The sequence below is a fragment of the Macaca nemestrina genome, chromosome 8 (assembly GCF_043159975.1).
Source record: "Macaca nemestrina isolate mMacNem1 chromosome 8, mMacNem.hap1, whole genome shotgun sequence".
Taxonomy (NCBI): Eukaryota; Metazoa; Chordata; class Mammalia; order Primates; family Cercopithecidae; genus Macaca; species Macaca nemestrina.
In genome coordinates this window covers 132,453,785-132,480,274 of record NC_092132.1, presented here as the reverse complement: position 1 = coordinate 132,480,274, position 26,490 = coordinate 132,453,785, and the positions used below count along the sequence as shown (strand labels likewise).

At 56.6% G+C, this 26,490-nt stretch overlaps 2 protein-coding genes across 5 annotated transcripts; one reads left to right on the top strand and one right to left on the bottom strand.

Annotated features, from left to right (window-relative positions):
- Nucleotides 1-2,648: 2,648 nt before the first annotated feature.
- On the top strand, nucleotides 2,649-17,869 carry FHIP2B (FHF complex subunit HOOK interacting protein 2B). Of its 4 annotated transcripts, none has more exons than XR_011607166.1 (18): nucleotides 2,649-2,798; nucleotides 8,066-8,144; nucleotides 9,963-10,135; nucleotides 11,035-11,139; nucleotides 11,237-11,359; nucleotides 11,587-11,829; nucleotides 11,941-12,137; nucleotides 12,462-12,570; nucleotides 12,804-12,880; nucleotides 13,224-13,413; nucleotides 14,102-14,247; nucleotides 14,352-14,480; nucleotides 14,913-15,003; nucleotides 15,179-15,322; nucleotides 15,650-15,790; nucleotides 16,004-16,104; nucleotides 16,269-16,661; nucleotides 17,558-17,869. XR_011607166.1 is itself a non-coding variant. In XM_071068526.1 (17 exons), the coding sequence occupies exons 1-17, from the start codon at nucleotides 2,754-2,756 to the stop codon at nucleotides 16,405-16,407; spliced, it is 2,232 nt and encodes a 743-aa protein (XP_070924627.1). In that variant the 5' UTR covers nucleotides 2,649-2,753; the 3' UTR covers nucleotides 16,408-17,869. The 4 variants fall into 4 exon arrangements, 2 of the variants coding, with proteins under 2 accessions (XP_070924627.1, XP_011740308.1); XR_011607165.1 differs by having other exon boundaries at nucleotides 17,433-17,869; XM_071068526.1 differs by having other exon boundaries at nucleotides 16,269-17,869.
- Nucleotides 17,870-17,960: 91 nt separating this feature from the next.
- Nucleotides 17,961-23,204, bottom strand: LOC105482153 (nudix hydrolase 18). The gene is made up of 3 exons (XM_024792915.2): nucleotides 22,667-23,204; nucleotides 21,668-21,881; nucleotides 17,961-21,432 (listed from the first exon to the last, which is right to left on the bottom strand). Exons 1-3 carry the CDS (start codon nucleotides 22,826-22,828, stop codon nucleotides 20,837-20,839), a joined length of 972 nt encoding a protein of 323 aa, XP_024648683.2. The 5' UTR covers nucleotides 22,829-23,204; the 3' UTR covers nucleotides 17,961-20,836.
- Between the last annotated feature and the right edge of the window lie 3,286 nt (nucleotides 23,205-26,490).

Below are 26,490 nucleotides of genomic sequence, written 5' to 3'. Positions count from 1 at the left end.
CTAGGCGCGGTGGCTCACGCCTGTAATCCCAGCACTTTGGGAGGGCAAGGCAGGTGGATCCCCTGAGGGTCAGGAGTTTGAGGCCAGCCTGGCCAACGTGGTGAAAACCCATCTCTACTAAAAAAAAACAAAACAAACAACAAAAAAACTTAGAGCAGCTCAGAGTGGAGCTCTCTGTCCCTAAAACAAAGCCTTAGGAAGTGCCTCTCAGTGCCTCCTCCCCACAACACACACATAAATAAAAAATAAAAAAATTAAAGTGTGAGCAAATTCTTTCACATTGAGAGTCATTGACTATATGGCTTTTTTTTTTTTTTTTTTTTTGAGACGGAGTTTCTCTCGTCACCCAGGCTGCAGTGACAATTAATACTAATTAATACAATGCTAATTAATACAAGCTAAGTGCTAATTAATACAAAAAATTAGCCGGGCGTGGTGGCAGGCACCTGTAGTCCTGCCTACTTGTGAGGCTGAGGCAGGAGAATGGCATGAACCCGGGAGGCGGAGCTTGCAGTGAGCTGAGATCGCACCACTGCGCTCCAGCCTGGGTGACAGTGCGAGACTCCGTCTCAAAAAAAAACCAAAACAAAACAAAACATAAAACACAGTTTACCATGAAATCGTCTTCAAGTCTTCATTTAAGCTAATAGGAGAGGCTTCATTCAAAGATCTTCCCCTAAATGGGCTAACCTGACATCCAAATTTAATAAAATTTAATAAAACATCACGGTCTCTGATACTTCTGGAATATAACACATAGAGTGTGTACACTGACTTCATTAGAGTTTTAAAACTAACATTTAAAAAGTTAAGTCGAATAAAAGGTTATGCACTCCCGATGTACTTTCATTATCCCCTAGAGTCCTCTGAGACATGCTGAAGGGAAGCAAGCTGATTTGATCTATCCAGCCTGTGTCCTTTACCTGTGAGGAGGTGGGCCTAGAAATCTGCAGAGACTGGACTGGAACTCTCACCTGTCAGAGAACTGAGGTCCCAATCAATTCTCACTCGGCCTGGACTTGGCCGAACCCTGGCCCTCCCTAGGGCCTGAGGCGCAGACCCTGGCCACCCTGGCTCAGAGTCTGGACTGCAGGCTCCACACCACAGCACGGAGCCCACTCTGGGCAGGCCAGCATTTCCTGTGCCTCAGCCCCACTGGGGAATGGGTCCTAAAAGGTGATGCGGGTCCTGTGAAGCCGGAGACCCCAAAACTCTAGGTTCTATAATTCTGACAGGGGCTATTCTTCCTTCCCGAGGGAAACTGAGTCCTTTCCCTTTCGTCATATGTCAGTGATTAGCAGAGACACTATTTTTTTGTGTTTGTGTTTATTTTAGAGACACTATCTTGCTGTCACCCAGTCTGGACTGCAGTGGCACGATCATAGCTCATTGCAGCCTCGAACTCCTGGGTTCAAGTGATCCTCCTCCCACCTCAGCCTCCCAAGTAGCTTGAACTACAGGCGTATACCACCACACCTTGCTAATTTTTTTTTTTTTTTTTGTGGAGACAGGATCTTGCTATGTTGCCCAGGCTGGTCAATAGTCTTGGCATCCTAAAGTGCTAGGATTTCAGGCTTGAGCCACCACACTTAGCTGCAGAAACTTCCCTTTTTTTTTTTTTTTTTTTTTTTTAGACGGGGTCTCACTCTGTTGCCTGGGCTGGAGTGCAGTGGCATGATCTTGGCTCACTGCAACCTCCACCTCCCGGGTTCAAGTGATTCTTCCACCTTAGCTTCCCAAGTAGCTGAGACTACAGGTACTTACCACTACGCCTGGCTAATTTTCTGTATTTTTAGTAGAGACAGGTTTCACCATATTGGCCAGGCTGGTCTCAAACTCCTGGCCTCAAGTGATCAACCCGCCTTGGCCTCCCAAAGTACTGGGATTACAGGTGTGAGCCAATGCCCACAGCCCATAAACTTTCTGATAGCCATGTCAAAAAAGTAAAAAGCAAGACGTGAAATTAATTTTAACAATATACGTTATTTAACCCAACACACCTAACAGTCACTTCAATATGTAATCAATATAAGCCATGATTATTGCAGTTTCACCTTCTTTCCTTTCTTACTGTATCTTCCAAATCGGGGTGTGCTTGGCATTGCACATCTTGGTTGGGACCAGCACATTGCAGGAGCTCATCAGCCCATGTGCCTGGGGCTACCTGAGACTTCAATTCAGGAGGAATTGTAATTCCTCCTCGAAAACACCCCCCTTAGCTCCGGCCTTAATCCCAGCTACTCAGGAGGCACTGGCAGGAGGGTCGCTTGAGGCCAGAAGCTCAGATCAGCCTAGGCAGCATAGTGAGACCTCCCCTCCCAGGGAAAAAAAAACAACAACAATTGGCCAGGCGTGGTGGCGCGCCTGCGGTCCCAGCTACTCTGGAGGCCAGGGTTGGAGGATCGCAAGAGTCCAGGAGTTGGAGGCTGCAATAACCAGAGATCGCGCCACTACACTCCAGTCTGGGCAACCAAGCGAGACCCTGTCTCGAAAGAAAGAAAGAAAAAAAAAAAAAACCCTCCCAGCCAACTCTCAGGGCCCACCGCTGGCGGTCCCCAACCCCCTTCCCCGGCCCGACCTGGCGCCCCCAGCCCGGCTTAGCCAGCGCCACGCAGCCGGGCCGGGAAGGGGCGGAGCCGCCGGGCCCCGCCTCCCTTGCCGCGCCGGGGCCGCCGAGGCCAAGGGGCTGCCTCCTCCGCCTAGAGCGCCGCTGCCGACGCCTTCGCCCAGGAGCCGGGGGGCCGGGCGCCATCATGCTGAGCCGGCTCGGGGCGCTGCTGCAGGAGGCCGTGGGGGCGGTGAGGCCGGGAGTGCCAGGCCGCCCGGGGTCGCGGGCCTAGGCCGGGCCGGGCGGGCGCGGAGCCGGGTGCGGCCGGCGGGAGGGAGGGAGGGCGGGCGGGCGCGGGCCCCCTCGGGCAGGGACACCCGGGCCGCGGCGCCCCTTTCCCGGCCTCTCCTCGCCGGCCGCGCCCCACTTCCCCTCGCTCTTCCCAGTCCCGCTCCCAGACTCCTCCCGACCGCCCCACCTCCCCGGCCTGCTCCCGCGTCGCTTCCTGTCTGTGCGTCCTGGCCACGGAGTCTCCCAATTCCCGAACTCGCCTTCGCCGGGACGCTCCCTGTCACCCCTTGGGGTGTTTCCTGCCCCCTCGGGCCCTAGACCGCCTCCCCCAGTACCGGTGGGCCTGCCTCCTTCCTCCGCTCCACCCCGCCTGGGCTTGAAAAAATCGCCGCCCCTTCTCCTCGGTCTGATCTCCCAGACAACTCCAGGACCTTGTTGGGGTGCAGGACGCCCTTCCCGTCACCCCGGGACGTGGGAAGTGCGGGCCCTGCCGGTCCAAGTCCCCACGAAGGGTAAAGACCCGGGCAGGCTGGTGGGCGCCCAGCCGGGGAAACCGCCTTCTGCAGCGTGCCTATGTTTCCAGCGTGGCTGTCACCCCTCACAAGCCAAATTGACTTTGAGTTAGGGACAGGCCGCCCGTGGTGGGGCGTGAGTGGCCCTGTGCGGGGAGGAGAGTCCATTGATGCTTCACATGCCGTCAGAGTGTGTTTTTGCCATTTTTTGTTGGGGCTGCAGGCTGGCAAGCAGCCCACTACTAGGGTTCGTTCAGCAAGATGTAGTGCTGTGTAGGGAGGGCGGGGGTATTCCTGATAGGGTGGGGGGGTGCCTGCTGTTGAAAGTAACTCTGCCAAGAAGCTGTCTGTAAAGTCAACAATACTTTTCTGCCTCCAAGTATAAATCTTCCCCCAATTGATGAGTTGAGTATCAGATTTTCTCAGGAGAGAAAGTCTTGGGTTTCACCCTCCTTCCTCCCCACCACCTCCTCCCCCACCCTCATGGGAGCTCCTGTTGAAGGAAGTTTGCCTTAGGCAAACTTGGGAAGAAAGTCAGAAACTATGACTTCCTACACCTTCCCAGCCCTGCTGTTGACCCAGGTCCAGGGCCTTGGGGCATCCAGGTAGAGAGGGTTCCAAAATGATTTTTCCTCCCCTTCCCTCATCCCCAGTCAAAACAGCTGTCATCTTAAAAGTGATCTGATAAACTAATTCGTACCTCTGAGGAACACTCCATTTACAGGAGGTGAGACAGGCCAGACAGTTCCTCAGTCCTGAGGAGTGAATTTCTTTTTCTTTTCTTTTTATTATTATTTATTTATTTCTGAGCCCAGGCTGGAGTGTAGTGGTTCAATCTCTGGCTCACTGCAGCCTCCACCTCCTGGGCTCAAGCAATCCTCCCACCTCAGCCTCCTGAGTAGCTGGGACTACAGGCATGCTGCACCACGCCAGGCTAATTTTTGTATTTTTTGTAGAGACAGGGTTTCATCATGTTGCCCAGGCTGGTCTTGAACTCCTGGTCTCAAGCGATCCACCCGCCTTAGCCTCCCAAAGTACTGGGATTACAGGCATGAGCCACTGCGCCTGGCTAGGAGTCAATTTCCAAGGCTTCCAATGACGGAAGTACAGGCATCAGTGGCAGGAGGAGATTTTGGCAGTGGAGGGACATCTTTTTAGCCAAGTGATCTTCTGGGCCCTTTAGTATTGAACATGTAGGCTATGTCCGGGAGGTGTGGCTGGCCCTACAGGGAGACAAATTCCTCTTTTCTGCTCTACCCCCAGGTCTCCAGTCTAGGTCTTTTCCAAGCTTGGGTCACCAAGTAATGTGTGATCCCAGTAAGTCAGCTGACTCCTCATTGAGGAGGAAGAGTGCTCCTTCCCACCCTCTTCTGATCCAACAGATAGGAATCATTACAGCTCTTTTTTTTTTCTTTTTTTTGGACTACAGGTCTGCGCCACCACGCCCAGCTAACATTTGTATTTTCAGTAGAGACCAGGTTTCACCATGTTGGCCAGGCTTGTCTCAAACTCCTGACCTTAAGTGATTGACCTGCCTCAGCCTCCCAGAGAGCTGGGATTACAGGTGTGGGCCACCACTATGTCCGGCCACTAATAATATCTTTAAAGAGAAATTGTTGGGTTCAGTGTCTTTGGTTTGGAGTTGCCGGTCATGGAGTCAGGTAAAGATGACACACCTGTGTCACCAGCTCTCTAATGGCCTGTGCTGGTTAACCTGCCTCTCCCATGTCTCCTGTCGTACTGGAGCGTTCTTTTTGGTTAAAGCCCAGCTCAAGGTTTTCAAAGACTGTAAGTCAATTTTGAGGCTAAAGGAGACCCCATCACAGAAATTATGAGATAATTGTAGGGCTGCTGAAGGGCCAGAGGACTTTCTGAAACAAGGAACTAGGGAAAGAATGTCTCCAGGAGGTTCCTGAGATATTTGGTAAATATTCATGGGTATTCACTATGCGCTGAGCCATCGAGGGCAGGCTAGCGGTGAAACACAGAACCCTGGCTCTCAGGGAGCTCATCGTCTAGCAGAAGAGACGACTGCTCAGCACGGCAGGCACTGTCACATGGAAGGTGGTGAGATGCCATCACTCCACAGGGATAGAATATTTGGAATAACTGTGGGTGGTGCTACTTTTGAGAAGGGTCATAGCCCCTACCAACTAGCTTTGAAAGAAGCCAAGATGCCCTGTGGACCGAGGGGAGTTTCCAGTTCTCTGAATGTCATCCCTCCCTGTGTTGCAGTGGCCTTCTAAGCATATTCTTCCTGCCTTTACCTCCTCTCCCAAGCTCAACTGCCAGATGAATCTTCCTAAAACACTGCTCAGACGGTGCCAGTGGCTGGGTGTGGTGGCTCACGCCTGTAATCCCAGCACTTTGGGAGGCCCAGGCGGGCAGACCACTTGAGGTCAGGGGTTCGAGACTAGCCTGGCCAACATGGTGAAACCCTGTCTCTACTAAAAATACAAAAATCAGCCAGGCGTGGTGGCACACATCTGTAATCCCAGCAACTTGGGAGGCAGGAGAATCACTTGAACCCAGGAGGCGGAGGTTGCAGTGAGCTGAGATGGTGCCGCTGCACTCTAGCCTGGGTGACAGTGAGACTCTCTTTTATTTATTTAAAAAAAAAAAAAAAAAAAAAAAAAAGCTGTCATTGACCTGCTCCCTGCTGCCTGCAAAAAATGATAGAGGCTCCAGAGTCTCACCAGCACCCCTTCCCCAGACACACTTTGCAGAGTTCCTTCCGGTTCTTCAAGTTTTAGTTCAGATGTGATCTTGGTAAAGCCTTCCCTGTTCCAGCCTGTTAGAAGTTACCCCTTTTTCTGAGAGGTCACCACTTTCCACCTGTCCTGAGGCCTCACACTACTTCCTTGTAGCTTCATTATTCAATGCAATTTTGTATCGTCTTCTCCATGGCACGTTTCTTTTTTTTTTTTTTTTTTTTTTTTTTTTTTGAGACGGAGTCTCGCTCTGTCGCCCAGGCTGGAGTGCAGTGGCCGGATCTCAGCTCACTGCAAGCTCCGCCTCCCAGGTTCACGCCATTCTCCTGCCTCAGCCTCCCGAGTAGCTGGGACTACAGGCGCCCGCCACCTCGCCCGGCTAGTTTTTTGTATTTTTTTAGTAGAGACGGGGTTTCACCGTGTTAGCCAGGATGGTCTCGATCTCCCGACCTCGTGATCCGCCCGTCTCGGCCTCCCAAAGTGCTGGGATTACAGGCTTGAGCCACCGCGCCCGGCCCATGGCACGTTTCTTGAGGACTGGGTGTTAGTCATCCTCATGTTGCTTGTGGCATCCAGCATAGTGTCTTGTACATAGTGGGCGCTTGGAATGAATGAATGATTTCATGAGTGGCTACTCAGCTCTGTGGTGCAGTGAAGTGTGAGGTCAGAGAGAGGTGTGGGCAGGCAGGGACACTGGAGAGGGCTTGGTGGAGCTGCTGGGGACTGAACCTCGCTGGGGACTCTCAGGATCCAGACAAGTTATCGGGATACAGAGCACCTTGGGCAGAGGAGTGGCCCCAGCAAAGACCTAGAGGCAGAAATGCACAGCTGTGGGGAGGGATGATTAGAATTCTTTCTTTTTTTTCCTGAAAACATTTACTCTGCAAGAAAAGTGAAGGAATGGTTTTGTTTTTGAGAAGTTTTCAGGGAAAGTGGTTGTTCTCAGTGCAAGGCCAGTATCAGCCATGGTGCAGAGATGGAGAGAACTTGTGGAAAAGGGGGAGGTTAGGGGCTTTCCCAGAGCAGAACCAGAATTTTCCGAGGCTTGATAGAAGGAGCCGGTAGAGGAGGAAACGAGAGCAGCACTGGCTAAGGAGTTGGGGTTGTGCAGGCTCAGGCTTTGGACACAAGATGAAAGCATGTTAGAAGGAAGGCACTTTGTTAATATCATGCTAATGTTACCTACCCATCAAAATGAACAGAGCCTGTGGTGGTCTTGAACAGATTTTCAGAGACTCTCAGATTGAGAGGAATGGGAAAGCTTTGTCTTTTTCTTTTTTTTTTTTTTTTTTTTTGAGATAGGGTCTCACCTCGTCACCTAGGCTGGAGTGCAGTGGCACGATCACAATTCACTGAAGCCTTGACCTCCCCGGGCTCAGGTGATCCTCCCAGCCCAGCCTCCCAGGTAGCTGGGACTATAGGCACACACCACCATGTCCTGCTAGTGTTTAAATTGTTTCTAGAGACAGAGCGTCATCATGTTGCCAAGGCTGGTCTCAAACTCCTGGACTCAAGCCGCCTGTCCACCTTTGCCTCACGGTTGGGCTTATGGGCCTGAGCCACTGCACCTGGCCTTTGCCACATTTTCCATCTGCATCATTTTGCTTTTCTTTGGGGGACTGCGTTCCTCTATGTGCCTCTACTGTAGTGTAACCATGCTGTGTTGAAATAATCTGTGTCTGTTTCCCCCAGCAACATTCTTAGCACCTCCAGGACACAGGACAGGATTGTGACATATAGCAAGAAAACCGCATTTCCAGGAGGGAGGGGTATCTAGGGAGAAGTGGCTGTCAGGAGATACTTGGCTAGATATGGAGACAGTGCCAGTGTGTCCGGGAGAAAATGTGTTATTCCTCCCTTTGAAAGCCAGGGAGCAGGGTGCCTGCTCATGAGGAGGCCTAGCATGAACCTGACACTCGGCATGGAATGTCTGTTCCCACGAAGACAGGGGCTCCCTGGCCTTTGTGGCCCCCACCGAGGTTGTGTCTCTGCCCTCTCCGCAGCGCGAGCCCAGCATTGACCTGCTGCAGGCCTTTGTGGAGCACTGGAAGGGCATCACGCACTACTACATCGAGAGCACAGGTGCGGCCTGGCCCTCCCCAGCCGGGGGACCCTGGAGGGAGCGGGGAGGAAGAAGTGTGCAGAGTGTCACCATGCAGGTGTCCTGGGAAAGGTAACGTGCCCACTTGTGCAGAATTGGAGCCGAGTTCATGGAGACAGAGAACCGGACAGACAGAAGACCCAGAGCCCTGGGCCACTCTGCTCCTGATGATTTAGCTGCCGGTCCCACCCTGACCTTTTGGAAAGGGCTGTGTGAGGGAGGAGTAGCCTCGCTGGGGGTCTCACTGGCCTGACTCTGCAAGGAAGAGGTGGCTGCACTTCCCCCAGCTTCCAGCTCCAGGCCTTCAGGCCCCAAGAGCATGTGCCTAGGGTTTACTGATCAAAAGAAAAGAGTTTAACAACTTCCCCTTTCCCCTGAGCCAACTTAGGGGCATTTTCCTTGTAGAGATCTGGGGTAGGAGGAGAATGAAAACCAAGGTGGGTAACATGCCTGGGTCCCTCTCCCCAAGCTGACACCCCAGAGAGCCAAAGCCTTGGGTCACCTGGTCCCATCAGGATCGCTCACTGAGGGGACGGCATCTGAGTGGCTGCTCTGCAGTCATGATGCTGCCACGGGTGGATACAGACTTGTTGCCAGGTAACCATATCCTGCATCCCTCACTTTCCCCTTCCTGGAGTTCAGACTGGGGCTTCATTCCAGCCCACACCTTTCCTACAGGCTTTCTTTCCAGCCCGGGCCAGCCCAGGAAATTCAGAAATCTGTGGGACCCTCTGAGGGTTCTGCTAGATCAGGTTTCTCAATCTTGACACAGTTGGCATTAGACCTGGAGCCTTCCCTGCGCGGGGCTGTCCTGGGCAGTGTGGGATGTGCAGCAGTAATTCTGGCCTCTACCCACTAGGTGCCAGTAGCACACCCCACCCCCGAACTGGGACAACCAGCAATGTCTCCAGACATTGCCTCATGTTCCCTGGGGGAGAAAAGCCCACCCCCGGTTCGGAACCACCTCTTCAGGTGAAAGATCTCTTGAAGGAGAGCCTTGGTCCACCAGCTGAGTAAGATCAGATCAGAACTGGCTTAAATTCACCTGGGGCTCCCCCCACCCCCCAGCCCTTTCATTTCCAGAATGGTTCCTAGACTAGAAGGGTCGGAAGTGCCTGGGGCAGGCCACCCTACTCAAGCTCCTGTTCCTTAAAGGAAAGCTAGGGGGTGCTCCAAGGCCAGTCCTGAAGCACCAGAACTTTCTTTAAAAGACACACTGAGACTGACTGCAAAAGCCCCACTAAGTAGCTTCCCTGTCAGGGCCTTGGTACAGAGAGCAGGACTGGGTCAGACCTGAAGGTGGTGATGCAGATGTTTTTTTCCTCTTTGTGAAAAACAGAGGCTTGCCTTCTCTGAGTGTCAGCTGGGGAGGCCCCGGGAGGTTCTCTCTCAGGCAGCTGCTGGAATTACAGCTTCTAAGTTACGTGACAAGAGCCCTGAGCCCACAGCGTCTCACTCAGGCCCAGAGCTGACAGCAGCCTTCTGTGGGCCCAGGACCATGTGTCCCTGTCTCTGTACCTATCCCAGGGTTTGAAGGAAGCCGATGCTGCTGCCCCCAATAAAGTACTGGGCATGCATGCGTTCTCAGAGGACTGTGTCCTGAGCCTGGAAAGACTTTTGTCTTCTTAAATATTGAAGCATCCACTGTCAACTTCCATTTCCCAGTTGCCCGCAGCTCTCTTCCCCCACCTCTCCCAGACAGGACCTCCCCTTTCTGGGCTTTGGCAGGAGATGGTGAAGTTTCAAGCCAGGGTGCCCCTCTTCACCCTACTTACCCTTGTTTCCCAAACATCAATTAGATGAAAACACCCCCGCCAAGAAGACAGACATTCCCTGGCGGCTGAAGCAGATGCTGGACATCCTGGTGTATGAAGAGCAGCAGCAGGTGGCCGTGGGTGAGGCAGGGCCCTGCCTGGAGTACCTGCTGCAGCACAAGATCCTGGAGACTCTCTGCACACTGGGCAAGGCCGAGGTGGGAGGCCCCCTGCGCGCTGGGCCAGGCCGAGGTGGGAGGCCCTCTACGCACTGGGCAAGGCTGTGGTGGGCAGCCCCAGGCTCCCTGGATTCCAGGCTGAGGTGGGCAGCCTGGGGTTCCCTGGATTCCAGGCCTTTCTGCCTGTGCTCCTCCCAGTCCTGACACTGAAAGTGGCAGCTGCGGGGAGAGGAGCAAACAGGACAGGCACTGTGGCTGTCTCACTTAGAACACTCCACCATCCCAGCACCCCTGTTCCCAGTTCACTCCACAAAGATGGGCCTGCCGCGTGCCAGGCTCTGCTCTAGATGCTGGGGACACAGTAGGGATTCAGACTGACAAGAGCCAAGGCATGGTGGTGCGCGCCTGTAGCCCCAGCTACGTGGGAGGCTGAGGTGGGAGGATTGCTTGAGCCCAGGAGGTGGACGCTGCAGTGAACTGTGATCATGCGACCGCACTCCTGCCTAGGAGGCAGAGCAAGATGCTGTCTCTTAAAAAAAGGAAAGAAAATCCGACAAGAATCCTAGTGGGAGAGGCAGGACCATCCTGTGATGGATCAATAATGACCCAGTTATGGAGCACAGTGATGCAGGAAAAGGGGTTGCGAGTGCCAGGAAGGCCAGTTTCGAACAACGTGGCGAGGGAAGCAGGCCTGTGAGAAGGGGCCCTCTGAGCCAGGATTGAGGGAGGAGTTGAGCCTGGGGCTCTCTGGGGGTGTAGCGTTCCAGGTGGGGGACACACCTCTGACAGGAGCTCCTTCCCTGGCCTCAGTCCCCCCAAGACATGCGGCAGGCGGGGGCCACGGTCCTGACAGGCACTCTGTCCCTGGCCTCAGTTCCCCCCAGGCATGCGGCAGGCGGGGGCCACGGTCCTGACAGGCGCTCTGTCCCTGGCCTCAGTTCCCCCCAGGCATGCGGCAGCAGGTGTTCCAGTTCTTCAGCAAGGTTCTGGCGCAGGTGCAGCACCCCCTGCTGCATTACCTCAGCGTCCACAGGCCTGTGCAGGTGAGGGGCCCAGAAGCCAAGGGGTGTGTGGGTGTAAGTCCCCACTCTCTCCCCCGCCACACCTCTCCCCAATGTTTCTGTCCTGCTGCTCTTCCAGAAACTCCTCCGACTCGGTGGGACAGCTCCCGGATCTGTTACAGAGAAGGAGGAGGTGCAGCTCACCACCGTCCTCTGCTCCAAGATCCAGCAGGACCCAGAGCTGCTCGCCTACATCCTGGAAGTGAGCACTCCCACTAGGAAGAGGAGCGGGAGGGCCTGGAACCCCAGGGCAAGCCCCCTCGGCCCTCCTGAGAGGCAGACGCAGAGAGCAGGTACCCAGGAGGCACGCAGGCAGCTTCTCCTCCAGCTCCAGGCTGAGGCCCTGCCAGCAGCCCACCCTGCGGTCCCAGTAGGGGACCCTGGGAAGTGGTCCCCACCAGGCCTGGCCTCATCCCACCCTCTTTGCAGGGTAAAAAGATTGTAGGTAGGAAGAAGGCATGCGGAGAACCCACTGCCCTGCCTAAGGACACAGCCAGCCACAGGGACAAGGACTGCTCCCACGATGGTGCTCCTGCCAGGCCCCAGCTGGACGGGGAGCCCTGTGGGGCCCAGGCCTTGAACAGCCACATGCCTGCTGAGACCGAGCAGCTGGATGGTGGGACTGCAGAGAGCAACCTGATCACCTCCCTGCTTGGGCTGTGCCAGAGCAAGGTGCTGGCAGCAGAGATGGAGAGGGTGGGGCGGGGGAGGGGTGGGTCGATGGCCAGGAGGTGATTTGGGGGCTCACATGCACGTCCCTGAAGTTGCGTCCTCATCCCCTAGAAGAGTCGGGTGGCGTTGAAGGCCCAGGAGAACCTGCTGCTCCTGGTGAGCGTGGCCTCCCCAGCAGCCGCCACTTACCTGGTCCAGAGCAGCCCCTGCTGCCCTGCGATTGTCCAGCACCTCTGCCAGCTGTACCGGTCCATGCCTGTCTTCCTGGACCCCGCAGACATTGCTGCCTTAGAGGGCATCAGCTGGAGGTGGGTGCCCAGCCCGGGAAGGCTGGCCAGCATCTTTAGTTGCTGGCAGCCCTGCCTGTCTTTAGTGGCCAGCTCCCCTGGTATTCCACGTTGCTAGGGACCCCTGCTGGCCACCATCTCCCCAAGGCTGCAGCTGATCCCCAGGGGCCTTCGTGCCCTCCAGGGAAGCACTGCTTTTGCTGCCTCTGTCCTTAAAACCCCCAAGATAACCGATCCCCAGCCACAGAGGTTCCACAGGAGAGGGGAAGGGCCCAGTTTCGGGAGACATTGAGGAAGACCTTGAAGCTCCTTCCCCACTCTCTGAGACTTCTCTCCCCTCTTCAGGTTACCCAGTGCCCCATCTGATGAGGCTTCCTTCCCTGGGAAGGAGGCCTTGGCTGCCTTCTTGGGCTGGTTTGATTACTGTGACCACCTTATCACAGAGGCACACACGGTGAGCAGGGGCGGGCGGGGGCCGGGCTCTCATGCTATTCCCTGTACCGTCTCCATCTCGAGGACTACGTGGAGCAGGGACATGGAAACATGGGGTCCAGGAGCTAGGCGGGGCCCCAGGCAGGCTGGAAACCCTCTCCTGTGGCATCAGGCGCTGCGCAAGGACATGGTTATTTCTCAGCGGGAATTGTGATGAGCGCAAAATGCGTTGACGACATGCTCTGTGGAACCCAGGTGGTTGCAGACGCCTTGGCGAAGGCCGTGGCTGAGAAGTTCTTCGTGGAGACCCTGCAGCCCCAGCTCCTGCATGTGTAAGTGTCCAGTTACCTCAGGCATGGCTGTGGTCTACAGCAAACTGCCTACCCCACCCAGCCTTGTCCTGTCCCTAAGGCCAGACACCTTCTTGACCAGAATCCCATCTGTGGACCCCATTGGGTGATGTTTGCCAGGCCTGCCCTGTGATGTGCACCTGGCTCTGAGCTACGTGGGCTAAACGAAGGCCTCCTACCCTTCCCTGCAGGACCCCAGCAGGGATGGGCAAGTGACCACAGACATACCAGCCAAAGATGCGAGGCAAGCAGGAAGGGTTCTGCCACCCGCACTCGTGTGCTATCTGCACACCCCGGGCCTGGCTAAGGTGCCCTCTTCCCATAGGTCCGAGCAGAGCATCCTGACCTCCACCGCGCTCCTCACAGCCATGCTGCGCCAGCTCCGCTCCCCTGCGCTGCTGCGGGAGGCCGCGGCTTTCCTCCTGGGCACAGACCGGCAGCCTGAAGCCCCCAGGGACAACCCCCATGCCCTGTACGCTCACCTCATCGGGCACTGCGACCACCTCTCTGATGAGGTACGGAGGGGGACCTCCACCTCTGTTCCTCTCGCCACCCCTGCCAGAGGGAGTTCCTGAACACTCTTCCCATAACTCCACCTTTGAGACGCTGATCTGCAAAACACTGCCGAGCCGCTTTTGTCACACACTAATTTTCTCTGATCATATGCATTTTTTTTTTTTTAAAGAGACAGGGTCTTTCTCTGTCACCCCAGGCCCTGGAGTGCACTGGTGTGATCCTAACTCACTGCAGTCGCCAACTCCTGGCCCCAAGCGATGCTCTCACCTCAGCCTCCTAAAGTGCTGGGAATGCAGGCATGAGCCACCGTGCCCAGCTTATTTTACAGTATTTTATATTTTGGACAGTGCTTTTATACTCACTTGATTTGCGGGAGGGCTGACACCTACTCCGTGAGGCAGGCAAGGTTGATACTCCCATTTCTCAGACATGGAAAGTAAGGCACAGAGAAGCAATTTGGCTTGCCTGAAATCGCACGTCCAATTAGTCACGTACCAGGGACCACCCAGACTTCTTGATTCCTAGGCCCACACCCCCCACCACTCCCCCCAAAACCTGCCACCTTAGCATCCAGCCAAGGGAGGTGACTCTGCCTCAGGCCTTTTCTTATCTGGGTTAGCCATGCCAAGGCACCCCTGGGAGCTGGGTGGGGAAGGGGCTATCCTGCCGACCGCCTTCCCGCTCCAGATCAGCATCGCCACGCTCCGGCTGTTTGAGGAGCTGCTACAGAAGCCCCACGAGGGGATCATCCGCAGCCTGGTCCTGCGCAACCTTGAGGGCCGCCCTTACGTGGCCTGGGGCTCACCAGAGCCTGAGAGCTATGAGGACACACTGTAAGTGAAACCAGCGCCCTCTGGACCCAGCCCGGCCCTCAGCACTCGCACACTCACTCTGTCCATTCATTCATTGGTGCCGCACTGTTCTGTCCTGGCCATAGAGATCTGGAGGAAGACCCCTACTTTACCGACAGCTTCCTGGATTCCGGCTTTCAACCTCGTGCAAAGCCTCGCCTAGCTCCTGCCACCAGCTACGATGGCAAAACAGCAGTGACCGAAATCGTCAACAGGTGGGGAACAAGTTAGGCAGTCTGAACCACTCGAGTTTTACTCTTTTTTTTTTTTTGAGATAGTCTGGCACAAACTTAGCTCACTGCAGCCTCCACCTCCCGGGTTCTGGGTTCAAGCAATTCCTGTGCCTCAGCCTCCCGAGTACCTGGGATTACAGACATGCACTACCACACCCAGCTAATTTTTATATTTTTAGTAAAGACGGGGTTTCCCAATGTTGGCCAGGCTGGTCTCGAACTCCTGACCTCAGGTGATCCGCCCACCTTGGCCTCCCAAAGTGCTGGGATTACAGACCTGGTCACCGTGTCTGGCCTGAGTATTTTTCTTTGGCCACAGCCCTGGGGTCCAGTTGGGGAGGGAGATAGGGGTCCCACGAGCAGGGGAGAGCAGGGTGAGCCGGGAGCGCCTCCACACCAGCTCCTGTTTCTCAGTTTCCTGTGCCTGGTCCCCGAGGAAGCCAAGACCTCTGCCTTCCTGGAGGAGACGGGCTATGACACGTACGTCCACGATGCTTATGGCCTGGTGAGTGGCTCCTGCTACCAGCTCCCACTTCCTGTCCTCCAGAACAGCTGGGTGATAAGCTCTGGGTTCCCCCTCTCTCATGCCCAAGGACCCCAGCCCATCCCTCCTACGTGGGGCCCCGTCTGCTGGTTCCCAATCCCTGGGCCCGCTGCTTCTACTCTCCCGCCTGTCTTAGTTCCAGGAGTGCAGCTCCCGCGTTGCGTCCTGGGGCTGGCCTCTGACCCCCACACCTTTGGACCCCCATGAGCCTGAGCGACCTTTCTTCGAGGGCCACTTCCTCCGAGTGCTGTTTGACCGCATGTCCCGGATTCTGGATCAGGTAGCCAGTGGGCCTGGGCCAGGAGAACTCCAGGCTGGTGCCTCTGGGGTCCTTTGAGAGCAGGGGCTGGCCACAGGGTTGCCTCCGCTTCGGTTCTTTGGTGCACAGCACCCCTGTCCTTTCCCCAGGTGGGAAGCCCCGTCTCGCCCCTGCTTCACATGTCCTAACATGTTCTGGTCCTCAGCCCCATGGAATCCATGACACACACACATCACGTGAGCCTCCCACCCCCACACACATTCACACTGGCCAGGCATCTTGCTGGAGGAGTGCAAAAATACTCACCAGCCCTGCCAGCCCTCAGCTCTGTCCACCATGTTCCTACAGCCATACAGCCTGAACCTGCAGGTGACCTCGGTCCTGTCCCGGCTTGCCCTCTTCCCCCACCCCCATATTCATGAGTACCTCCTGGATCCCTACATCAGCCTGGCCCCCGGCTGCAGAAGCCTGTTCTCCGTGTTGGTGAGGGTGAGGATGCCTCGGCCCGAGGGAGTGTGCCCAGTGGGGGTGGAGGGAACAGCAGGGAAGGGGAACGGGGCAGGTGGTTGGGGGCTGGAGGGGTGGGCACCCTTGCCAGTGCCAGGGAAAGCACAGTCTCCCATGCTCTGCATGGTGTGGCAGGGCCAGGGGACCCGCTGGTGTTGCTGGCCCCATCTGAGTCCCCTGTGGTTCCTAATCTAGGTGATCGGGGACTTGATGCAGAGAATCCAGAGGGTACCCCAATTCCCAGGCAAGCTGCTCCTGGTGCGCAAGCAGTTGACGGGCCAGGCTCCTGGGGAGCAGTGAGTACCAAGGGTGCCAGGTGAAGCCTGGGGGTGGGAGGGTAGAAAGTGCCTCTGGAGGACAGGTGGCCGGCCACAGGGTCAAGCCTTATGGATGCTGGGCTGTCATGCTGGGCACAGTCCTGCCCCCACCCAGCCATGCCCCCTGTGTCATCTCCCCTCAGGCTGGACCACCAGACCCTCCTCCAGGGCGTGGTGGTGCTGGAGGAGTTCTGCAAGGAGCTAGCTGCCATTGCCTTCGTCAAGTTTCCCCCGCATGATCCTCGCCAGAACCTCTCCCCAGCCCCGGAAGGGCAGGTCTGAGCCAGGAGCAGGGCGGTGGGAGACTCCTGTCCACACCTCTGCCCCAGAGCGGCCTCCTGCCTGGCACTGCCGCCACACTCCCCTCCTGGGATGGGGCTTCTGCTCCCGGGCTCACTCAAGGAGACTGCGGCATGTTGACCACACCAGACTGGGTTTCAGGGAATGGGCATGCCAGGCGCCAAGGAGCCAAACAGATGGCTTTCCAGGCAGCAGGGTCCTTGGGGCCTTCTTGGAGGAGCTTGGGTGACAGCCAGGTGAGCACCCAGGCCCCAGACCCTCATGTGCTATGTGCCTGGCCCCCTCTGTACTGGCCATTTGTGGCCAGGGCCAAGACCTGTGACTCAACTCCAGGGGCAAGATGGGGAGTGAGCTGATGGCTCTGAGACTGGTCGGGAGCCCAGGCCAGGGAGATGGGGCCTGGAGCCTTGTCTGTGTCACATTAGGTACCATGGGAGCTGCTGAGACCTGACATTTTGTCCCCTGCCTTCACGGCTTGGCCCACTTGGCCCATGGAGGAGGAGCAGTGAATAGGATTGTTGGGGAAGCCCCTCTTCCCGCTCTTCTCCCCTGGAAACTGTTGCAAAACGCCCAGCCGCCTCATGGCAAATGCCCAAAGCATGTTCCGCACCCAGGCGGGGGCCGCTGCTAATGAGAACCTTGGTGCAGCTGCAGCCGGGAGGGGAGCGGGCCCGGGAGCCAGGCTCAGGTCCAGCTAGTTCCTCTCTGGCGCCTTCTGAACCCGTCTCAGCAGGTCCACAGCACCTGGGCAGAGAGGTCAGAGACCAGGGGAGGCCAGGCCTTGCCCTCCCTTCTGCTCAGGGCCCTGTGTTCTTGATAGAAGACCCTTCTGGGTGGCCAGGGAGCTCAGGGGACAGATAAGGGCAGGACGCCCCCTGACTCCAGGCCCCTGAGCCTGGCGGGGAGTGGCTGCGGCCCAGGCAGCCAGTCCTGGTGTTGTTCTCCCTGCATGCCCTCTGTGGCTGGGGCCACCACCCCACCCGGCCCGAATATGTCTTGACCTGCAGGAATACACGGGCGGCGCCAGGCATTACCTCACAGCGGGACTACACGGTTGCTGGCTTTGCTCCTGGGCAAGGAGGAGCAGGCCAGAGCCTCTTTCGCTTCCTTTTCTTGCCCATGCCACTTCTAGAAGCCAGACACAGGTTGCCAAGAGGTGACACGAAACAGGAGGAAACTCAGTGACCTCTCCCTCTCCCGCATTCCTCCCCACGGGGGAGGACCTCGCCGCTCTGAAGAGCACCGTGCGCATGTGCGTGCACGAACGTGGGTGTTGGTGTGGACAGGGCACAGATCTCCGTGGATGAACTGCGTCTGGACTCTTAGATTCATAAAATATTCGAGGGTCTGGGAGTCACAGACCCTCCCCTCTCCTCCATGCACTTTGGCGTTTGCACGGTGTCTTCCCCGGACAGCACAGCAATAAATGGTGTGATTGCGTGGACATGGTGGCTCTGTTCTTGGCCAAGTTTCCCCTCCTTCTGCCCAGGACTCCACTGCTAATTCGGGCCCATCTTCCTCCCCAAGGAAGACAAATTCTTTTTCTAGCACTGGAGCAGGGAGGTGGGGTGGGCGGTAAACAGACAGGCTCTGGCAGTGCAGATCTGCTGATCCTCAGAGCCTGCCAGGAGCCAGACTCTTGGCAGAGCAGTGCCACTTCTGCTGGGCTGACCTGCAGCCGAGAGCCTGCCCACCCCGGAGACACCGTGAGGGAATGGACCACGTGGGAGCATCTATGTGCAAGTCTCACTTGGGTGTGTGTATGCTGTGTGTTGTATGCCTGTTTTAGTTGTAAAGTAGGCCTGGTATTTAAAACCTTGTCTTTAAGTTCAAGGCTGCAGTGAGCTGACTGCACCACTGCGCTCCAGCCTGGGCAACAGAGTAAGACCCTGTCTCTAAAAAAAAAAAATAGTAATAATTCACAGGTGTGTTCTCAGGGAAACAGAGAAGTTAACACATAAATAAATAAACCCTTTGTCCTTAGATGTGTGTGGAAGGGTGGGGGATCCTCTGAGGGGGTTCCCCAAGAGAGTGCGGGAGGGCAGGCTGAGAACTTGGAGGAAAAGGAGCCAGACGGTGGCTCTCAACTCGTGTTGATCACTGGGTGGCTTTTTAAAATCCCAATGCCCAGTGTCCCATCACCAGTTAAATTATTGTTGCTGGGGGTGGGCCCAGAGTTCAGGCTCTCCAGGTGGCTGTGCATGGTGGCTCATGCCTATAATCCCAGTACTTCGGGAGGCTAAGGCAGGAGGATCACTTGAGGACAGGAGTTCGAGACCAGCCTCGGCAATATAGCGAGACCCCATGTCTACTAAAAACTTAAAAATTAGTTGGGTGTGGTGGCATGCGCCTGTGGTTCCAGCTACTTGGGAGGCTGAGGCAGGAGAATCACTTGTCACTCGAGCCTGGGAAGTCAATGCTACAGTGAGCCAGGATCACACCACTCCGCTCCAGCCTGGGTGACAGAGCAAGACCCTGTCTGAGAAAGAAAAAAGAAAGAAAGAAAAACAAAAACCCAGGTGACCCTAATGTGCTCCCAGGGTTGAAAACTACTAAGCTAAATAATGGGGGCAAATAGCCAAATGTCATTGCCCGGCTGACTGGATGTGGGCCGGTGGGTCCCTTCGACACTGACAGAAATGAACTGAAACAAAAGGGTTTGGTTCCATCATTTGCGAGGCATTTGTCCTCAGAGGGTACAAGGATTCCTACCACCTTCCAGGGGCCAGAAAGAGGGCAGCCAAGGGAGGCAGGGAGGGGGCTGGAAAAGGGGCCTTGGAGGTTATCTTGGCCCTCAGGAGAAGGGGAGCCCGTGCAAGTGTTTCCTTGCTCAGAATCAGAAATCTCTACCGTAGAACACTTGATATGTTTCATCTGTTCATTTCCTTTGATTTTTGCTTAAATGTTCTTTCTTTTCTCTTTCTTTTTTCTTTTGAGAGAGGGTCTTGCTCTCTCACCCAGACTGGAGTGCAGTGGCCTGATCATGGCTCACTGCAGCCTCCACCTTCTGGGCTCAAGCAATCCTCCTGCATCAGCCTCCTGAGTAGCTGGGATTTACAGGTGTGCGCCACCTTGCCTGGGTTTTTTTGTTTGTTTGTTTTTTGTTTTTCTGTAGAGACAGGGCCTCACTATGTTGCCCAGGCTGGCTTCAAACTCTTGCCTTCAAGCGATCCTCTTGCCTTCAAGCGATCCTCCTGCCTCAGCCTCCCAAGGCACTGGGATTACAGGTGTGAGCCACCGTGCCTGGCCAAAGTTTTCTTTTTTTTTTGAGACAGTCTGCCCAGGCTGGAGCTCAGCTCACTGCAACCTCTGCTTCTGGGGTTCAAGCGATTCTCCTGCCTCAGCCTCCTAAGTATCTTGGATTACAGGCATCTGCCAACATGCCCGGCTAGTTTTTTGTATTTTTAGTAGAGACGGGGTTTTGCCATGTTGGCCAGGCTGGTCTCGAACTCCTGACCTCAAGTGATCCACCTGCATCAGCCTACCAAAAAGTGTTGGGATTACAGGCGTGAGCCACTGTGCCTGGCCACTTAAAAAAAAAAAAAAAAAAAAAAAAAAATTTCCTACCATGATTCAGCCAGGCTGAGGGGAAATGAAAAAAAGGTTTGGTCTGGTGTGGGCTGAAGCTGTGAAAAGGCAGAGGCAGGAGAGCCGGGGGAGGGGTCTGTGCCAGGGAGGCTCAAGGAGAGAGCAGAGGCAGCACCTGCAGCCCGTCCCACGTGAAGTTCCTCTGGGGCCACCCGCTGCCCAACCCTTGGAGGACTCAGAGCTGTGTTTCATTAGGGATGGGTCCCCTCCGAGTCACATCCCGGGCCAGCAGGCCAGCTGGAAGGAGCCCCGGGGGCCATGCTGGACAGCAGACTGGCCCACACTGTCAGTGCACTGGGAAAGGCATGGGCAGCTGTGGGTAACACGATGGGAACAGCAGCTCTTGGACAGCAGTCCCCAACACTTGCTCCCCACAGAGACGTTTAGGCAGGGAGGCAAGGTAAGTAACACCTCTTTACTCAGCAAGGGGCTCCTCCCTCAGGACACCTTCCCCAGTGCCCCTCCAGGCTCCAAGGGCCTGGAAGGATCAGGATGCAGGCCTTTCCCAAGGAGGGCACAGAGCATGAGGAGGAGATGCCACTGGTGGTGCAGAAAGCTCCCCATCCCCCTGGGGAGTGGTGTCAGTGTGCCCTCAGGGTTGTGAGGTCCTGAGCTTTGGACTCCTTGCTTGGTTAAAGGCACTGTCCCTTGTGCAATGTAGAGGAATGCTCCTCAAAGCCTCTCTCCCGGGAACCAGGAGAGCCGCCCCTGCTCCCAATGCAACAAGATCCCTGATCGCCAGCCTCTTGCCTCCCTCAGAGAGAGACATGTCTGCACTGGAGGGAACATGGCTGCCTAGCTCCTTGTCACCTCCTCCACCTCCCTATCTGTTCACTGGGACAACAGAGGATCCCTGAAGCCGCTTGAGGAGCTGGCTTTGCAGGTCTTCCTCAGTCACCTTCCACCAAAAGAAGTTCTCACCCCGAATCTTTGGGGGTTCATCCTGGATCCCTGGGCTCCGAAAAGCCACAGTCACCAGCACATTCAGACAGATACCATCACTGTGATCTCGGCCCAGGTGCTGCAGTCCAAGCAACCCCTTGATCTCCACCACCAAGTGGTGCAGGGTCAGACACTCCTGCAGCAGCCGCAGGATGGCCATCTTCATGCCACCCCTCTGCTCCACAGGGTCGAGGCCACAGGCAGTGACAGGCAAGTGAGGCATCCCCACTGTGCCCACCAGCACCCACACTGTCTGGGTGCTGGTAAAGGTGACCACGAGCCGCTGGCAGACCAGATCACAGGGTAGCTCTTGCGGCAGAATGAGAGGGTGCCTGGCTTGCTGGCGATACTGGGCGGCTAGCTCAACCAGGTGCAGGATGTCATGGGCTCGCAGCGGAGTGGGCAGGGAGCTCCGTGGGTACCAGGCAGCCTGCAGGGACTCTGCATCGGCCTCCTTGGAAGTCTTGAGAATTCCACCTGGGGGAAATGTGGGGGATGGGGCAGGGACAGGCTGTGTGGAGAGGAGTGCAGGTGTGGCAGTCACCAGACATCCCTGACCCAGAAGAGAGGCCCCCAGCCCAAAAGCTGGAATCTGCCCATGCCAGGCTGTGCCAGTCATAACAGGACTGGCTGTGGAGGGGCTCACTTCACCGAGGAGCTGGGGGAAAGGTGTCAACTGGCCCTGTTCACACTGCCTCCAGGTGGGCCATACCTGTGGGGCGAGCGAGGAACACGAAGCGGACCCAGGAGGGGCCCCGCTCCTCCACGGACAGCAGTGTCTCGGGCTCACAGTGCAGCCCCGCCTCCTCCTTCACCTCCCGCTGCAGCGCCTCCACGATGGTCTCCCCCGGCTCCATTCTCCCCGCAGGCAGGTACCACGACCCCCGGCACTCCCTCTTGGCCTCCTGGATCAGTAGCACCTCATCCTGAGGGGACAGAGGATCCTCACTTCCTGCCACAGCCTTCCCTCCCCGGGGACCAGGGGACACCTCAAACACAGTCGCCCGAGACTCCCCTCTGGGTGGACACCCTCAATCCGGCTAGCGCTCCAGTAGACCTGCCCTCGTGTAGCTGGGGGCTGCAGCCCTCTCCTCCCTGCAATTCGTCCCTCTCTGGATTTAGGAAGACTTCCATTTCAGGAAGGGCTGAGATTCCTGGAAGCTGCTTCAGGGGTTGGAGATGAGGCCCCAGAGTGAGGGTCACCATGTGTCTTGCACTGATTTGCGTCTGTACATGTCACTGTGTATCTCTCGCCTCCAACGGCGTGGTTTACAAACTGTGATGGGTCCTCACACTGGGGTCTGGCTTTGAAACACGACCCCCCACCTCCACTCTGTACAACCCTGCCCTATGGCCCTGGCCCCTTCTAGTTGTCATTACATCGCCTACTACAGGGATCAGCACCAAAGGCCTAAGGGTAAACACGGATTGAGCCACTGCTACCCGGGGGACCCTGGGCATTCCGCTAGACTCTGGGGAAGGGAAGGAATGAGCCCTAGTGGGATGAGACAAACAGGTCCCGGGCCTCAGTTTCCTCTAATGCATATCGGGACGAACGCAGGACACAGATGCCAGTGGGAGTGGGAGTGCTTTGCAAAACTGGGGAGCGCCAGCACGCGGCAGCGCTGGCTGTGGCCGTTGGGTCTTCTGTCCCCACCTGGGCTGGCTGCGCGCTCCCGAGGCCCGGCGGGCCTGGCGGGCGGCCGCTCACCTGCTCGCTGAGGAACACGGCCAGCACCACGTAGCACACGTTCTTCCGCAGCCGCACGGGCACCGGCGGCTCCCCGGCCGGCGCCGAGTCGCAGCTCTGCACGCTCAGCCCCTGGCCCGCCAGCACGGCAGCCAGAGCTCCCGTCAGGCCCTCCGAGGCCATCGGGTCCCCCGGGGGGCGGCGGCCTGAGTACTCGCAGACTGGCTGAGCCGAGCCGCGGGCGAGCGTGGGCTCCTGCGCCCTCTCCCAGTCCCTGCGGCAGCAGGCCGGTCCCGCACGAGAACGCGGAAGCGCACGCGAACGCGGAAGCGCACGCGAGCCCTGGCCGCTGATAGGCTGCGCGGCGCCGCAGCCTGCCCGGATTGGCCGGCCCGCGGCAGTCTCCGAAGGGGCGGGGCCACCCGGGGCCGCCGGGCAACTGGGTGGGCGCCGGGCCAGCTCTGGAGGACCCCGCCCGGGTTCTGCCGCCTGTCAGTCCCGAGTGCTCAGGACGTCTCCCAGCCGCCCCCGACTCGCCTACTCCCCGAGCGCGCACTGGTCTGCGGGAGCTCCGACCGTGACGTCATCCTTCCTGCCGGGCGCGTTGCGCCGCAGGGGTAGGCGACTATGACGCTACAAGCCCGGTGACGTTACGGAGGCCCGGGGCCGCCCCTTGGACCCACTGCCCCGCTGTTGCCGTGAACACACGATGGCATTGCCGGAGTTGATCATCTCCCAAGTAACTTTCTTCTCACTCCATTCAAGAGTAATAAATGTCACGTGGCCTGTGGGAAGGGGGACATAAACCCCTGCCTTTAAGGAGATTCTGTTGTAGTTGGAGAGAGAGACGGAGTCCTAGATGAGGAGTCAGCTGAGGGTTCGAGACTAAGTGCTAAATGCTTGGTTTGGGCAGGAAGAGTGACAGGCGCTGGGAAGAGGGAGGGGAAGGGCTGGGGATGGCGGGAAGAGTCGGGGGCTGAGAGAGGGCTGCCGTCAGCCGGCCCATCCTCATCAGTGTCCCTCTGCCCACCGCATTTCCCACGCAGCTCAAGGCCCTCTCCGCTGCAGATGGTGCGCCCGGGGAGGGCGGGGGTGGGGCCCTGCTCCTCCATCCTTGTCGTCACCCTCCCACCTAGCGTGCAGGACCTGGCGCGTGGAGAGCAGGGTGGGGGTTGTTGTGGCGAGCGCCTGCTCCTCTCCCAGCTCTGCCTTTCCTCCTTCACCCGCCCCTCAGAACTGGAAGGCAAGGCCAGCTGGAAGGGATCTGCGAAGCAGGCCGTCTGGCTTCTCACCCGGCAGAGGCCACCCCTTTCTTCTCCCTCGGCTGGTTTTGTGTGCCTCCCTGCTTGATGGTGTGGACAAAGCTCAGGACCTGGAGCCAGATGGCCAGCCGCTGCTGGCTGGCTTGCTCTGTGCTCCTGGGTGAGCTGTGAGCCTCAATTTTCTTATTTGTAGAGTAGGGTCATAACAATTATTGTTTTACAGGGGTGTTGGGAAGGCACGACAATCGGAGAGGAGCTGTGTGGATTGTCCAGTACTGGGCACCGTCCCCAGGCAGCCCACCGACCCTCAGGAGTGGGCCCTCTCCACCACAGCACTTCTTTCTACAACACGCAAGGCCCACCCTCATGAAATGTGCCTTTTGTTACCCCCTAGAGACAGCATTTCACTCTGTTGCTCAGATTGGAGGTGCAGTGGCATGATCACAGATCCTACTACAGCCTTGATCTCTTGGGTTTAAGCTGTCCTCCTGCCCCAGACTCCTGAGTAGCTGGGGCTGCAGGTGTGCACCACCATGCCCAGCTAAATTTTTAATTTTTAATTTTTATTTCTTTGTAGAAACAAGGGTCTTGCTATATTGTCCAGGCTGGTCATGAACTCCTGGCCTCACTGATCCTCCCGCCTTGGCCTCCCGAAGTTCTGTGGTTGCAGGCATGAGCCACCATGCCTGGTGAAATGTGCCTGTAGAGCTGCCTTAGAATTGGACTGAGGAACTTCAGCAACGCAGGATGTGTTTCTTTAGACTCCTCTCACCTGCTGATACCACAGGCTCCCTGGAGGCAGGGCCCGGTGTTAGGCTGTGGGATATCCCTACAAGGCCCATGAATTTTGAGGCACTTGCTGAATGCAGCTGGGCCAAGCCCTATCCTGGACCTCTCACCTCCCAAATAACTGCAGGCACGGGACCCCAGGACTGCAGAGCAACTTATCAACATATTTGCTCTGTGTGTGTGTGTGTGTGTGTGTGTGTGTGTGTGTGTGTGTGTGTGTCTGTCTTGTGCGTGCCCGCACATGTGTGAATCCCTCAGTTTTCCCACCTGTGAAGTGGGGGCAGGTTGGTCCCAGACTCCTGTCTGCCTCGCAGGGATGATTTGAGAGAGTGAGATCATGTCTGGGCAGGGCTCTGGGAGCTTCAGAGGCAGCCTAAGGTAAACAACAGAAAGCCTCACTGCCCAGAGAGCAGAGACCGCAGCAAACCATGGCTCCATGCCTCCCATTATCCCGGGGGGGAAAGCCCTCCCCAAAAGCCCCTTGTAAACTGGGAAGGGAGTGCTGAGACAACAGAGAGGCAGGCGTTCCCAAGGCCTTGGGAGAGAACAGCAGCCAGACAGAGGCTGGAGAGGCGCCGAGACAAGGGAGGCAGCTGAGGGAGGACGGGAGGCTGGATAGGAACCACCAAGGTCCCCATCAAGTCAACTGTGTGTCCTCCAGTCCCAGAGAGGGAAGAACCCTGGCCAGTGTGGTGGGCCACACAGCCTGGTGAATGGGAGTAGCCTAATGCTCCCAGCACCCACGGGAGCCAAGCTGGAGCCAGCCATTTCAGGGCATGTGTGTGCATGTGCCGGGGTGAGCGGGGGGAAGCACATGAGCAGGAAGGCCTGGGTAGGTGGCCATGGGGATGGGGACAGGGACAGGGGCAGGCAGGACAAGGTTGTATCAGGGCGTCTGTGATGCTAGAGTCATGGACAGAGCAACAAGACCTGTGTCTTGACAAGGTAGGAAGGTGAGGAGGGCAGGAACCCAAGCTACAGTGGGAGAGGGAGGGCTGGCCACAGGCTAGCTCTCTGAGGGACCCTGGGGATGCCACATCTACCCTCCGGGCCATCTGTCAAATGCAGGCATGGTTGGATCCTGGAACAGAAAAAGGGCATTTGTGAAAAAACTGGTGAAATCCCGGTGAGGCCTGTTGCTTCGTTAGTAGTGTGGTATCAATATTAATTTCGTAGTTTTGATCAAGGCACCATGGTTATGTAAGATGTTCACAATAGGGGAGGCTGGGTGAAGGATAATTGGGAACTTCCTGTGCTATCTTTGTGACTCAGCTGTAAATCTAAAATTATTTCAAAATAAAAAGCCTGAGCATGTATATTCAGGGCAACTTGAATCTATGCTCCTGGGTAAAAAGGGAAAAAAAAAAAAGTCTAAGAATTTTATCAGAGAAAAAGGAAAGAAGGCATTGGATATGCAACCCTGCGCTCACTTCCAGCTTGGCTGGTTGTATGTCTGGGATTTCTGAGCGACAGAGGGGCTGCAGCAGAGCACGGCTGGCAGACCCTGTGAGCAGCAGAGGCCCAGAGTCTCTGTGAGGAACAGTGCCACCGAGTGCCCCACGAGGAGTCTCAGGCTCAGTCCCTACCTGGCCTGGCTGCATTCTCAGGAACAATGCTGGGACAAATGAACATTGATTCACTTCTGTTTACAAAGAGACTAAATATATCCTCAAGGGCATTGTGACCCACCTGGAAGGACAAAGGGGGTGAAGAGGAGATGAGGTCTTTTGGGGAAGACAGAGGCTCAGTGATGCACTGTCCCCACCCCTAATGGGTAAAATTCAGAGAACCGTC